The 16,692-nt window shown below is 34.8% G+C and overlaps 1 protein-coding gene across 2 annotated transcripts in view; it reads right to left on the reverse strand.

The window, feature by feature from the left end:
- Tmtc4 (Transmembrane O-mannosyltransferase targeting cadherins 4) overlaps window positions 1–16,692 on the reverse strand; it is a 390,299-nt gene that overhangs the window by 299,600 nt on the left and 74,007 nt on the right. For both annotated transcript variants that reach the window (XM_090402208.1, XM_090402207.1), the window contains exon 5: window positions 1,204–1,307. In XM_090402208.1, coding sequence (XP_090258334.1) covers window positions 1,204–1,307 — 104 coding nt within the window. The remainder of the gene's footprint in view (window positions 1–1,203; window positions 1,308–16,692) is intronic.

Here is a 16,692-nt window from a genome sequence, read left to right on the forward strand (position 1 = left end):
TATTCATTACAGAGGATAGATATTATCAAAAACCTTATACCTGAAGTGTATATGATCTGCTCTTCTGATTCATTTAACAAAAATTAATCAGAAGAGCAGATCATTTATAAATTAAAGGCAATCAGATTTCTAATGAATACAATGAAACTACCATTCAGAAAATTATGAATAATTATTATCTATCGACCAGACTACAATTTGATGTGAAAAGAGTTTCAGTATCCTACCTTAAAAGAACCTTTGAACAAACAGGACGGATTCTTGCAAATTTAGTCTTACACTTCCTTCAAACTAGCCCGCATCCTCTCTTACAATTCTTTCAAATGCTCTGCTCATGTCATCTTTGCTACTCTGGAAAAAAGTGGCCACTCTGCTTTAATTAGAATCCAAAATCATCAAGACTGTATTGCATTTTGGAATCCAACAAACTGGATTTGCTTCTCATGCTATAGACACTGAGCACAGAGTTCTTTAGAACCACCCAAAGATTCTTCATTCCAGCATCTTCAAATTTGATAATCTTTTCCATAAAATATATGAAATGCTATGAAATCATCCAAACCATTACTTATCTGACTGTATGGAAATCTCGAAGTTTTGGGAAGTATTATCTGTTCATGCATTTTTTTTTTTTTTTTAAATCTACACAAACTTTTACAATTGGTCCTTTGAACTCGAATAGTGTAATTCTGTCAACTCAGCTACAACCGAGATACAAGCTAGTAGTACATGCTACCTGACTCATAGTAGAACGTAGTTGCCAGTCTGTCTTCCCGACGATGTCTATGTTACACTGGATGAAATAAATTGGAGTTTTTAAATAAAATTCTATATTTTTTCTACATGTGCAAACCATGTAAGTAACCATAAATAGCAATAAACAATACATATTTCTGTCACTTTCATTTAATAAAAAAAAAATATCATTTTCAGCTTGATTTTTGCTATTGAGAACTCATGTGCTTATTTAATTTTTATATTTTTAAAGGATGAGTCTTTTTTTCCAAAGAACTGGTACTAGGCCACAGACCATACTTTGAGAAACACTGATCTAAATTATTATAAATAACCTTAAATATATAATGATGAACTATGGTAAATATAATTATTCTTTTTGAAATAATGTTTCTTATATAAAATTTCACTAGGAAGAAGCTTAATTTTTTCAATGAATAGAAAGCATGATTTAATATTTCTACTTACAATAACTGTGATTCCCTGTTCTTTGCATAACATGGAAATGCCTGCTAATATCAAACTTATAACTACCCATAATAATGAGAACTGTGTAGGACAAGACTGGCAGGCTAAAAAGGAATATGCAGTATAGAAAATTGCAAATTTAAACACTGCTTTAATGATCATAAAACAATATCTTTCACTGCTTTTAATATATATACAGTAAAATCCCTTTTTTACACTTTCCAGGGGACTGGTGGAAAAAAGTGTAAATAGCAGGAAATGTAAAAAACATTCAAAAAAGGCTAAAAGATGACTTACTGCTGGTATGTGACTCAACATACTAGATTACAAAATTTAATAACTGAAATAAATTAATTTACAATTACTTATATTTATCTAATTAAAAAAATCTTTAATTGTTGATTGTTTTTACTTTATCTGCACTCATATAAGTTCCACCTGCCTCTCCACAGTGTATAAGGCATTAAATGCCCTATCGTCTCCTGATGAACTTGCAATATACCGCCTCAAACAGAGATAGCTTCCATTGCTTCTTTACTAGTAGAAACGGTAGGTTCTTGATCACAGTCTTCTTCTTCACCAAAGTGGTTGAAAAGGATGTCTTCTACACTTGGTACCATTGACGTGATCACATCAACATAGTCTTGAAATGAGAAAGACTCATCCATCACATACCAGTTGTTGGACTCTGGCATATCTTCTTTTTCCTCCTGTAGTTGTTCTTCCACAAACATAACTCCTGCCTTCCAGAAACAGTTGGATATGGTTTCATGAGTAACATGCAACCATGCTTTGGTATGGTCATTTGTTTTGGGTCCATACCATTATCATGCATAAACACAGATTTTTCAACAAGCATCTTTCTATATTTCCATTTAAATGCATGGATGATGCCCAGATTTAATGGCTGAAGGGCACTTGTACAATTAACACTAATCTAATGTTTCTGAGCTACAGAGCTTCAGGATGTGCAGGACATTTGTCTAGCAGTAGTAGTAGTATTTTGCAATGATTTGCCCACATTTTAGCATCCAGCGCATGCATAGTGATGTGATGATGCTGCTGGTCAACCATGCTGTGCTGTTGGAATCATACTTAGTAGGCAGATTTTTCACGTTCTTAAAACACCTTGGCTTTTTAAATTTACCAATTACCAGTGGAGGTAATTTTTCTGACCCATCAGCATTGACCATGAACAAAACAGTTACCCTCTACTTGCTGAGTTTTCCACCATGACACTTTTCTCTTTTAAAACACAATGTTTTACTTAGCAGAATTTTATAGAAGAGCCCAATTTCATCAACATTGAAAATATTTTTCAGTTCATAGTCCTGAATAATAGTCTTTAGTTCATGTTCCCACTGGTTTACAGTTTTTCCTGCAACACTATTACTTTCTCCATACACTTGATTATACACAACATTGTGACGGGTGTTGAAACGATCAATCCATCCATTTGATGCAGTAAAACCATTGAACCCCAACTTCGCAGCAAGTGCTTTCACTCAGAGTATAGTACCATTGACTGGAATACCCGACGCTCTCATAGAAACAAACTACTCCACGACAAGTTTATCCAATTCATCATATGTCGATGTCCGGATAATATTCGTTTTTTTGACATAGCGCCAGATTGCTTTACATTGAGTTCAATGCTTGACCTGTTTTTGTTTTACTATTGTGTTCAAAGTGGAGACGAAGAGTCCAAGATCTTTTGATATTTATACACATTCCGGCATGCCAATCTAAACGTTGCAGAACTGCCATCTTTTCTTCTAGCAAAATATATTTTCTGCCTTTTTCTCCATGTTACTAACATTGATCATCCACCACCGCAACTTGAAAGCAACTATCACATGCTAAATTACGTAGCAGAAATTCTGCAATATACCACGTGCTTCTGAATTGTGACTATGAACACCAACACTGCAAGCTAATGAAGCGATATTTCATGAACTGTGGTTTATTCACTGATATCTAATATTCACGAGTAACAACTGTTACTTGGTAGAAGTGTGGATGTGATTTCACAATTTGTGTATGATCCTTGTTCATGATTTCAATACAGCACTCTGAATGTGAAATCTCATCACAACACATTACGGGTGCCAAGAGCTACTGACAGTTTAAAATTACTGATATGAAAACTTCACGGTATCAATTTGTACTATGATTTAAAAATCATGGTATCACTCATTACTACATCACTGCTGCAAGGGTGCAAGTCACAGTCATGGCAGAAACAAAACTACAGCCGAAAGCAATGCCATCTGGAAACAGAAATGCACAGATTTCTGCAGAAATCGATTTGAATGAGAGGAAATGGATTAAAAAATGAGTGTTGCCACCCAAGAAAAAAACGCAAATCACGGGAATAACATCCACATCAAGTTGTTAATGGTGGGAAAACAATATTTGCAATATAAGTGGAAAACAATATAAGTGGATATGCGGACATCAGTGAGACAGTTGAGTGTAAGAATGTATATAATATACCCGAGCCAGTACTAAGGACAAAAAATGGGGATAGGGGTGGGACAAAGGGATCACTGCATTTCATGTATACTAATGCCAGGAGTATTAGCAAACAGAAGGAAGAATTTTTGCATTAGTGAAACATGGCTGACGGAAGATGATATAGTTAGTGGGATAGAATGTGTAGATTATAGTGTGTTTAGGTGGGACAGAGAGAATAAAATGGGGGGAGGGGTGTTATTGATGATAGCTGATGAACAGCAGCCAAGGAGAATTGAAGTTGTATTGCAGGATAGTGAAAAGAGCTCATTTGAGGCTATTTGGTGTGAGATTGAGACTGGCAGAATAAAATATACAGTTGGGTGCTGCTATAGACCAGGTGATGGAATAGATGGTGAAGATAGTATGCATAAACAAATTGATGAAATGAGTGGAAGGAGGGTAATTATTATGAGGGATTTCAACTATGGTAACATTGATTGGAAGGAGGAGAGGACACATGTGAGGAAGGAAATGGATTTTATTCAATTATTAAAGGATAACTATCTGCGACAACATGTAATTGAAAATACCAGGGGTGTGAGAGTGCTTCATCTGGTAATTGCATCTCAAAATTTGACTGTAATGAATATGACCATGTTGCCACCTATTGGTGAGAGTGATCATAAGGTCTTAACCTGGGAGGTGGCTAAAGGTGTGGAATTTCTGATTAAGACAGGGTATGTGTGGAATTACCGTGCTGGCAAGTATGACAAGCTTAGGAGATTGCTTGGATCAGTGCCATGGCATGTACAACTGCAAGGGCTGGATGTCGATAGGGCATGGGAAGTGGTCAAGGAGCATTTACAGAAAGTTATGGCTGATTGTATACCTAGGGTACGAATAGTAAAACAAGTAGTGGTTAAATGGATGAATAACACCATTAAGCTTGAGCTGCAAAAAAAGAAACAACTGTGGAGGGAATTTAAAGAAAGGGGTGACCTGCAGGCACATGAATGGTATAAAGTGCAGGCCAGAAGGGTAACGAGTGTGGTAAAAAAAGCAAAAGTGGATTATGAAAGGAAACTAGCTGTGCAAGCTAAAGAGAATCCCAAACAGTTCCTTCAATATGCTGCAAGCAAGAAAAAAACTGTACACAGCAAAATGATTTTAAGGAATGACAATGGTAAGGAGGTCACTGAATCAGTCGATATAGTGGAGTTACTGAGCGAGCACTTTGCAAAAGTATATCATCCAGGTGGTGACATTGAAAAAAATGAAGGAACCATTAGTTTATACGGGAATTGTGATGAATGAAGTGGAGGCGAATAGTCTATTACAGAACCTTAATGTGAATACATCTGTGGGATTGGATGGTATACCGGCACGGGTCTTGCGTGAAGCAGCTAAGAAATTATCAGTGCCCTTGACCATGTTGTTTAATCTGAGTCTCGGGTCTGGTTTAGTCCCGAAGGTGTGGAAAGAGGGGAAAATAGTTTCACTGCATAAAGGAGGCTCCAAGACTACGGTTGCAAATTATTGACTGATTAGCATATCAGGAGTCGTTGTCAAGGTCTTGGAGAAAATAGTCAAGGGAAAAATACAGGAATGGATTGATGAAAAATGAGATACTGTATGGGGAACAGCATGGCTTTCTGAAGGGTAGATCATGCCTCAGTAACTTGCTCAAGTTTTATAACAAGGTGACGACTGAACTGGATAAGGGTAATGAGTTTACAGTGATACTGCTGGACCTGGCAAAGGCATTTGACAAGATACCACATGGAATTCTAATCCGTAAACTACAACATATGGGAATGGATACAGGGTTGGTGAGATGGATAGGTGGGTGGTTGATGGAGAGATATCAAAGAGTAGTTTATTCAGGAGTAGAGTCCAAAAGACAGCCTGTGACTAGTGGTGTGCTGCAAGGTTCCGTAGCACACCACTAGTCACAGGCATGTGCTGCAGGGTTCTGGGCACAGTAGTAGAGATGAGGTCTTATCAAGACTCAGTACAGAGGTACAATAACTTGCTTGTCTCTGCTCGTCAAAGTATTTTTCAACAACCAAGTGAGTTGATGAGCTGATTTAGCTACTTTTGTAATGTGACCCCTAAACTTCATCTCCCTATCCACCAACACTCCCAAAAGACAGCCTGTGACTAGTGGTGTGCAGCAGGGTTCTGTTCTTGGACCACTGCTGTTTAATCTGTTCATTAACGATATAGGGAAGGATCTAAGAGGAACAGTTCATTTGTTCGCTGATGATGCAAAGTTGGGTAGGGCGATAGTGAATGCAGAAGATATCAAAATTTTGCAGGATGACTTGGATAGATTGAAGTTCTGGGCTAAGGAGAATGGATGTCAATTTAATGTGACAAAATGTAAGGTTATGCATTTTAGGGTGAAAAGATTAGCAGCAGCATACCAAATTGGTGGAACTGTACTCCAGGAGATTGATGAGGCCAGGGACTTGGGAGTGTTGGTGGATAGGGAGATGAAGTTTAGGGGGCACATTACAAAAGTAGCTAAATCAGCTCATCAACTCACTTGGTTGTTGAAAAATACTTTGACGAGCAGAGACAAGCAAGTTATTGTACCTCTGTACCGAGTCTTGATAAGACCTCATCTCGACTACTGTGCCCAGGTTTGGTCACCTAGGTTCCTTCTTGATGGGGAAGAGGTGGAGAGGATCCAGAGGCAAGTGACTAAGATGATAGCGGGTCTATGGAATGAACCATATGAGAACAGGTTCAAGATTTGTGGGTTGCAGAAATTGGTTGATAGGCAGAAGAGGGGAGATATGATTGAGACATTCAAATTGCTAAAGGGTTTCTATAGGATATTTTTGAGATCAGGACTGTTGGTGGGAGAACTAGGGGACACCTATGGAAGCTGGGCAAGAGTGTGGTTAGCAGGGGTGTTAGAGCTGGGTTCTTTACTTTTAGAGTAGTAAATGAGTGGAATAAGCTGTCAGAGTATGTTGTGGGTGCTATGATGGTGAGTGAGTTCAAGGCAAGGTATGATAGATACTGTGAGAATGTAGTATAGTTGTGTGGACATGATGTTTAGGGCCTCCCTCTGGTGGTGGGAGAACTAGGGGACACCTATGGAAGCTGGGCAAGAGTGTGGTTAACAGGGGTGTTAGAGCTGGGTTCTTTACTTTTAGAGTGGTAAATGAGTGGAATAAGCTGCCAGAGTCTGTTGTGGATGCTATGATGGTGAGTGAGTTCAAGGCAAGGTATGATAGATACTGTGAGAATGTCGTATAGTTGTGTGGACATGATATTTAGGGCCTCCCTCGATGAGTCTAAGGACTCCCTGGAGTCGCCCATAATAATAATAATATCATAAGAATAGACCTTCAGATGGGACCAACAGAAAATGACGTAAATGGCAGGAAAACATAAATTGCGGGAACATAAAAACGGGGTTTTACTATATGTGTGTGTGTGTGTGTGTGTGTGTGTGTGTGTGTGTGTGTATACACACGAGGATAGTCTAAAAAGTTTTCGGCCTAACAATGAAAAAACAAATTTATAATTTCTAAATTATTTTTATTTTTCAACATCTCCCTTAAGACTAATACATTTATTCCAGCGATGCTGGAGTGCCATTATCTCATCCCTGTAGTGGTTCTCAGTAAGATCTACAAAATACCCCTCTACAGCTGCAATCACCTCTTTATTCGAAGAAAAACGCTGACCAGTGAGGAAGAATTTTAGTTTTGGGAAGAGATAAAAGTCAGAGGGAGCCAAATCTGGAGAATAGGGTGGATGTTCCAACAATTCATAGTGCAGATCTCTTAATTTTCCCATTGCAAAAACACCTTTATGGGCAGGTGCATTGTCCTGATGAAAGATGATTTTTTTTCTTCTGCAAACCGGGTCTTTTCTCATGAAATTTTTCGTCTAGTCTGGTTAAAAGATTGCAATAATATTCCCTGGTCATTGTTTTCAACTTTTCAAGATAATTAATAAACAAAATGCCTTTAGCATCCCAAAACACTGATGCCATGACCTTTCCTACTGATGGAACTGACTTTGTCTTCTTTGGAATTGAACAATTGGCTTCTGTCCACTGTTTTGACTGCTGTTTGGATTCTGGTGTGTAATGGTGTAATCCAAGTCTCATCCATAGCAATAAATCGATGCACAAAATCAGTTTTATTCTTGTTAAAACACTCCAGGCACTGTTCAGTGATTTTCATGCGAGTGCATTTTTGATCTGCTGTGAGCAAGCACTGAACCCATCCTGTGCAAAGTTTTTTCATTTGCAATTCTTCGTGCAAAATATATCCTACACATTCTTTTGAAATGTCTATAGTCTCAGCAATTTCATGCACTTTGACGTGCCAGTCATCCAATACCATATTGTGCACTTGATCAATGATTTCTGATGTTATTACATTTTTTGGACGTCCTTTAGGTGGATCATCTTCAAGGCTGGTACAGCCATGTTTAAACTCGGCAGCCCATTTCTTAATGTCGAAAATGAAGGAGAAGGGCGCCCATATACATTTATGAACTTCGAATGAATTTCTTTTGGCATTAAACTTTCTTTTACAAAGAATTTTATAACCGCACGATGAAATGAAAGAAATGTGTAAGGGAAGTAAAAGTTGTTTTTCCTTTTTCTTTTAAGATTTTCTTATATGAGGGTGATCTGAAAAGTTCTCGGCCTCAACAATAGATGGCAACACTATCAAGAAGATTTTTTTTTCCTAAGTTGGTACATCTGTCATAAGTATTTTATAATCAATACCATATCATATCGTGCACTTGATCAATGAGTTCTGGTGTTATTACATTTTTTGGATGTCCTTCACATGGATCTGAAAAGTGTGGAAAAGGGTGGTCTGAAAAGTTCTCGGCCTCGACAATAGTTGGCAACACTATTGGCAAGATTTTTTTTTTTCCTAAGTTGGTATATCCGTCATAAGTATTTTATAACCAATACCATACCATATCGTGCATTTGATCAATGATTTCTGGTGTTATTACATTTGTTGGATGTCCTTCATGTGGATCATCTTCAAGGCTGGTACGGCCATGTTTAAACTCGGCAGCCCATTTGTTATTGTCGAAAACGAAGGAGAAGAGTGCCCATAAACATTTATGAACTTTGAATGAATTTCTTTTGGCATTAAACCTTCTTTTACAAAGAATTTTATAACCGCACGATACTCAAATTTATCCATTTCAAGGGATACAGACAACACTTTTGCTTCTCGCAGCTGTATGAAACAAACTACTTGATAGAATGACTTGCAATTTTACATGGATGTTTATGACAGATGTACCAACTTAGGAAAAAAAAATCTTGCCGATAGTGTTGCCATCTGTTGTCGAGGCCAAGAACTTTTCAGACCACCCTCATATAAGAAAATCTTAAAAGAAAAAGGAAAAACAACTTTTACTTCCCTTAAACATTTCTTTCATTATTCTCACATATTTGTCGGGAATTCCCTAACTTTTAATAATTAATCGTAATGTTTCTCTGTCAATACTGTCAAATGCTTTAGCAAATCTATAAAATTTAGGTATAATGGGCTTCTAAATTCTATGCTTTGTTCAATGATGTTCCTTAAAGTAAAAATGTGATGCACAGTACTCTCACCTGTTCTAAAACCAGCTTGTTCATGCCTACATATTCTCTCTACTTCATTTTTAATCCTGTTTATCAATATTCTACAGAAAATCTCAGTACCTGCAAACCATTTTTGCATCATTGCTTTTTATCACTGTTTAGGTATCTTTTCAGTCTCTAGCATTGTTAAAAATCAGTTACAGTTCAGCAGCAGCAGTTTCTTTAATTGTCTTAAATTATTTCTATTGCTATATTATCATTGCCTGAAGCCTTTCCACTTTTCATTTTCTCTATTACATTCATTATTCCATTTTTAGATGTAGGTTCTGATGTTATATTTAAATTTATGCTTACAAGGATTAAACCAAGGATAAAGGATGAAACCAAGTATATAATTTCTTGGTATCTTTAATTTATATCACTTCCCAAATCTTTCTTAGAACTCTCATATCTGTGATCATATGTTTTTATTTCTAACTCAGTGTTCGTTAATAAATTAAAACTGATTTGAACATCATCACTTATACAGTTATTTTAGTATTTTTAACTAATTTTTCTCTTATTCCGTATAAATTTATTCAGTTGACTACCTACCATACTAGTTTTGCTAATTCTATTATCTATTCCTGTAATTTATCACCTTCACTAAAAATTGTTCCTAAATAGCTGAGATGTTTTACTTATTCTATCTCCATTCAGGATGCAGCTCATATTTTCCTGCCTATTTTTTCTCTGTCTTTTTATTCTTGATTTTAATGGAAATTTATTACAGCAGTTATTTGATTTAGTTTTGGAATAAATGTTGGAGTAGTACTGGATTTATTTCCAAGTGTAACATCAACTGCTAATGCAAAGAGCTGAAATTAATCTCCAATTCTTATATCATGCTGAATATTACTTTCCTTCATAATGTGATCCAAGTAGATAATGAATAACAGTGGAGATAATGTACACCCTTATGTCACACCTGATTTAACATTAGGCCAGATTTCTGTTTTTCCACCAATTCTAACTGCTGACTTACAACTTAAATATGGACTTATGTATTGTTCAATATAATGTTCCATTTACACCATATAATTGTAATGTTTTGAGTAACTTTTCTCTTGACAACATGACATACTGCTTTTTCAGATCTACAAAACTTAAATTAAGATTCTTCAATGATTTCTCTCCTTGAAGTGAAAATCTGATTCTGACCACCTCTATTTGGTAGATCCTGCTGCTTCGTCTCCAAGCTTCTTCACAATTTTTCTTAAGAATGTTTGCATAAATCTGGCCAAAAACACTATGTAATTTTCATATTCACTATTATTTTCCTTTTTATAGATGGGTACTATTAGAGCTGTACTTCAGTCACCTAGAATTTGATCCTCTGACCAGGCCTTATGTTATAGTGGATGCATGTGCAACCACTATAACAGTTTTATATTTCCATATTTGAGCATTTCTAGTGATATTTCATCTATTCCAGCTGCCTTTCCATATTTCCAGTTTCTGATGACTTTTGTACCTTAAGTGTTGATATGTACTCCTGATTGCATTCCTCTTGAATGTTTTCTACCAGTGTGTTATCAGTGCTTGTTTCATTTAGCAATCTTTCAAAAGTAACTATTTCAGACATGTAGAATATCTATCTTCAGATTCATCATCATTCCTTTTTCATTTTTTTTCCCCATCTGATTCCTCTATTTCTAAGCTTTATCAATAGCTGCTAGAATATTTTGCTATCTTTCTGATATTTATTTTCAATATTCTTACCAAAGTGTTCCTATGACTATGTGTTTACACAGTGATTTGTTTTCTTATACTTTCTGATATTTATTTTCAATATTCTTACCAAAGTGTTCCTATGACTATGTGTTTACACAGTGATTTGTTTTCTTATACAGAGAAACCTGTGGAGTATTCATAACTATAAATTCACACATATGCCACACCAAAGAATCTTTAAAACAAGAATTGGAAGTTATTAAAGATACAGCCTCACTAAATTAATTTAATCCAATAACAACTCAAAAAATTATTAGCTACCCTCCAAAACAGCAACCTACATAAGAAGAAGCCCACAGGACTCCTATACCATATATCAAAGACATCTCTGAAACATTTGCCAAAAATTTTGAAGAAATACAAACTCACTGCTACCAATAAACCAAATTCACAATTGTTACCTTCTCCAAAAGACAAATTATCACTACTGATGCTATCTAGTGTATATGAAGTGCCATGTTCCTGTAACTTGTGTTGCTATGGACAAACAGAAAGATCTGCAAATAAATGCATCTCTGACAGTTCACCTCTGAAAGGTGCTCAACTTTGATTCTTTTTAAAACTTTCTTACATGTTTCTTTTCAATATGATATTCACTTTTATCCTGCACAAAAATAAATGGTGATCACTTCCTATCTCAAATCCTCTGCATACACTTTTGTCATGAAAGATAGTGCCAGCAAGAATAACCTTATTGAATAGGGTTATTAGTCTGCATTAAGTCTCATAGTCTTCAATGAGACTTATTGAAGACTATTCAATAAGTCTCATTGATAAGACTTATTGAATGGTCTTATCAATGAGACTTTTCTTATTTTTTGTCTTCTCTACATGTGAATTTATACACATCTTTATATTCTAACATTACTGATGTTATTAGAAGTGACTAGTTCAAGTCCTGAAGAAGAATCCAACAGGTACTTACCATTATTATTAGTTTTGCTCTTTTCTTTGTATTTTCCAAAAACATTTCCATGTCTGGTAATCATTTCCTACTTTGCTGTTCAGATCAACAACAAGAACCAACTTTTCCTTTTTCCTTGTGTCTACTGCCTTTTCTAATGCCTCAAAAAAATTCCTCCACTTCTTTTTTTAGTAAAATATTCTGTGGGACCATATTCTCCATTCTGATACCTATGCACATCACTCTACTTGCTATTGCATGCCATTCAAGAAAATTATTCTCATATTTAGTGAACACTATTAGCTACTCCTTTTTCCTGATTGTTGCTGCTTGAATATAACATCTTCTATTTGTAGCTTAGAAGTGCATACCCTTGACCTGATTATTTAATGAAAGTCAAAGTGAGAAGGGTTTTAAGGAATGGAAAGAAGGCAAAATAGGTACATTCCAAAAGGCATGATATTCTAGGACAGAAGTTTCCAATTACAGAATAGTCTGTATATCTGCAGTTGTAGTGAATGTAATGGGGAGAATGGTTAGGAGTAGAATATAGTAGTGAGGTGATGGACACAGAATCCTCTATGATGGTCTGTTTGGGTTTGTGAAAAGTGGGTTCTGTTTTAGCAATCTACTTGCATTTTACAATAAGGTGACAAATATGTTGGCTAAGGGAGATTCATATACAGTGATCTTCTTGGAGTTTGCAAAGGCATTTGATCAATTACCTCATGAGGAGTTGGTGTAGCAGCTGTAGAGAATGAGTATGGATAAACAGATTAGTTAAATGGATTGAAGATTGATGCTTCGAACAAGAAAGCATGTATGATGGAGCAGATTCTCCAAAAAAAGAAAGTTAAGAGTAGTGTGCTAAGGATGTGTTCATGGGTCCTTGCTATATAATTTATTTGTTAATGATATTTCATGTGGTCTGACTGAGGATCTTCAGTTGTTTGTTGATGATATAAGGTTGAAAGAATTATAAGGAGCCTTACTGATGTTAATTCCCCTACAGGAAGATTTAAATAGACTTTCTGCTTGAACAGATTAGTGGGGATGTAGTTGTGATATCATAAGTGCAAGGTATTGCACTCTAGAATGCAGAGATAGAAGACCTTGTACCATATTGATGGAACCAAGTTTAACAAAGTGGATGAGATTCTAAATATGAAAGTGATGGCTGACTTGCAGTTTTTGCAAAGGCTGCATTGTTGGATCCTACTTGTTCTTAATCTATACTTTGGATCCGACATGACTACAATTACGATGATTTTAACTAATTGATAAGTTGTGAGTTGATTTCTAATTCAAATATAGAGAAAATTTATATTTTAAAGACTGCGCCACTCTATATCTGAATTAGTTCAAGAATTGAAGAAAAATCAACCTTCAACTATTTCTCCTTAAAATATATACTGGCTGAGTATATTTGACTTACTTAATTTACCCGCTTTGGTTCGAATATTTTATGAATGGTGCAGTAAAAGAGATTCAGGCAAAATACAACTTTAGATAAACAAAAACAAACATTTAATTTTAAAATCACAAATTTTACACTTAAGTTTAAATCAGTAATTAAGATATCACAAACATTTTAACTCCTCAGGTAAATTCAATCATTCAACTCATACAATGGTAAATCTGTTGTCTCTATAATACAGTCTTCTCACAGTTCCTTAAGTTCCAAATACAACAAAAATTACAGTAATACCTCTTCACAAGCAAACACTTTTAAATTTACACTTTAGCTAACTTCCTCAATAGTTACTGTTAGTATAAGGAAATTCTAGGATGAAACTCTCACACTTCTCTGTATAGGAATATTAATGGTTGGAATAATCTTACCAATAATCTTCTATCTTCATCTACTTATACATTTACACTTTTTACAACTGTAAACACTTTAAACAGTAAACGGCACTCATTAAATAAATTCTTCTAAGCAATAACTGAATTAATCATCTGTCACAATACACATAAACAAACGTTGTTGCATAAAGTACTACTGATCACTCATGAAATAAGGCAATACACAATAATTCCTTAACTTTAGGTTTTATATGCACAGTTGTTCATTCCTCCGGCATTCGATTAATTCTTTAGGCACTATAATTCTAAACACAGCTAACGATAAACTTCAATTTTACAGCCTCTACTATTCTAGTAACTCTGTGCTTTAATTCAAGATTCTGTGTGTCCTTGACAGGTCAGCCCTGAAATTAAATCTCAACTCAAATATCGCTAGTCCATTTAGTAGTCACTCAGCTGTCTTCCGTAGCCATAATTGTTATTCTACAATTTATTAGCTAACCGCCTCTCGACTAGTAGACTTTATTAGCTGCTTGAGTGACTTGCCGACTCGCTATTATCGCACTGTGATTCCCGAATGCTCCGATTCCAACCTAATGCCAATCCTCTCCTTTCTCTCTCTTAATAATCTAATCTCTCCTTAATTAATTAATAATTTCAGCGTTCATCGCTTATATATCTGTTCTTCCCGCCTAAATTATTCTCGTGATTTCTTTCTAAAACTCTTTTCAATAAACCTTCTCCTCACGTGGTGTTCCAAAACGTGCAAGCTATCTAACATACATTTCCATGACAACAAAACAAAACATAATAAAATTGAGCTATTACATAACGTTAAATTTCTACAAATAGGAATAAATAGAGAATATTTACATTTTAATTAATGCACAGTTAAATTATCAAATACAAGTTCTTATAATATTAACATAATAATAATTAAAATAGCTTAATAATATTTAATAGTCTTTTCATTATTAATACATATATCTGGATTAAATAATTAATTAGACAAAATTAAAGTAGTTATGTGAATATTAAATTGTAAAATAAGTTGTTTACATTAAATAATATTTACAAGTCTAGCCCTTGTGATGGAAGATCATGTTGGATTCTGAAGCAAATAATAATTACTCCAATCTCTATATATTCAGAATCCAACAGCATCACATTGTTGCTATGGTAAGGGGTACACTGACAAGTTGGGATAAGGAGGTGGTTGCCACTGTATAAAGAATTGATGAGACCACATCTAGGCTAATGTGCTCATAATTTGGTTGCTCAGTTTTCACAGCAATTTCAATGTTAATGTCAATGTTTGGAAAGGGTCCAGAGAGGAGTGACCAGGGCAATATCAGGACTCTGGATTATGTTGGTTATGGAATGTTAATGTAAATTGTAGAGTTCGGTGAATAAGCAGAAAAGAGGTAACATGATGGAGTCATTTAAGTTAGTGAGCAGACTTTATCAGATTAATAAAGAAGGGACTGTAAGGTGAAAAGGGAAGAACAAAAGGCCAACCCTGGAAGTTATGTAGAGGTGTGGAATAGATTTTTTATGGAAAATCATGGGTGAGTGGAACACATTACCAGAATAGAATACATTGTAAGCACTCAAAGTGTTAATGATTTTAAGGTTCAATATGATAATTATGTTGTTGGTGAGTGAACATCCCATGATGTGTCTGCTGACTCCATGAAGATTGATACAATAATACATATCAGATTTTACCTGAGAATTTGAGACTAATACTTATTATAGCAAGGATCATTAGACAAGTTAGGATAATAAGAAATGCATTTAAGAAGAAATATGCAGGCATACCACAATTACTGTTTTTCAAAAAAAAAAGGAATTTTTTTAAGAAAAGAGTGGTAAAAATTGACTAAATTTTAAAGATAAGGCCTTTTGATCAAGTTGCATAACCAATGAAAAATGTCATATCTCTATATTTTTCTGAACTCATATGTCTTTAAAACTTAGTCTTCTGAGGCTCATCTTTCAACAATGTAAAAACAAGTTAATTTATTCTAGCAAACAAAGAAAATAAATATTCCATTGTTGTTTAAGAGATACTTGTGCTATGAGAGGTTTCTTCAAAACAAAAAAAAAACACAAGGGATAAGTAATGCTATTTATTTAAGGCCATATATTCATATATTTCAGCCTGAATATTACAGGCAATCATCTGTGACAACAACAGTTAATTATAAAACAGAACACGAACAATGGATAATTTGAAAAAGTAAGAGCCATGTGATGTAATACATAAAACAATGCAATAGTATAACTGAGGAAATATTGCAATACTGATAATTCACTAGCACTTTAAAAATAAAAAAAATTGATGTGCGATTAAATAAGACTTTCCCATATCTTAGAGAGAGAGAGAGAGAGAGGCAGTCATTCTGATTTAAGTTTGGATGGTGAAGTAAAGCCTCAGTGCTTTCTTTGAACAAACATTCAAATTTATGCCAACACTGATGAAGTAAGCGTGTTTCAGACAATAGGATGTGGTGGTACACAAAAATTCCATCACACTGGCATTCTTGAGCAATGTTTTAGAATACAAAAGGACAATACTTAAGATAAAAGTGTCATAGTTTAACCTTTCTATATCTAGAAAGGTCAAACTATGGGAAGTTATTTGAATTAATTCCAGAAGTATTTTAATGCTGAAATATTTAAATATAAAAATACTATTAAAACTGAAGATTTATCAATTGCATTTACAGTCCATGTTTTTAATACTTAAGAATGTGCATTGCAAAGTTTAATAATCAACATGTTCTTAACAGCAGTTGACATTTATTTCTAGTACCATTTTTTCTTTCTTGCTGTCATTTATAAAGTTAAAAAGATTTCACAATGATTTCACAAATATTCATGTCAATGTAGATTAATAAATAACAGTAATAAAATATTACTGTTATTTATTAAATTAAACCTTATGTCATTACTGCAT

The sequence above is a fragment of the Typopeltis vanoorti genome, chromosome 12, assembly GCF_054136105.1.
Source record: "Typopeltis vanoorti isolate ZY-2024b chromosome 12, IOZ_Tvanoo_1.0, whole genome shotgun sequence".
NCBI classification, from domain to species: Eukaryota; Metazoa; Arthropoda; class Arachnida; order Uropygi; family Thelyphonidae; genus Typopeltis; species Typopeltis vanoorti.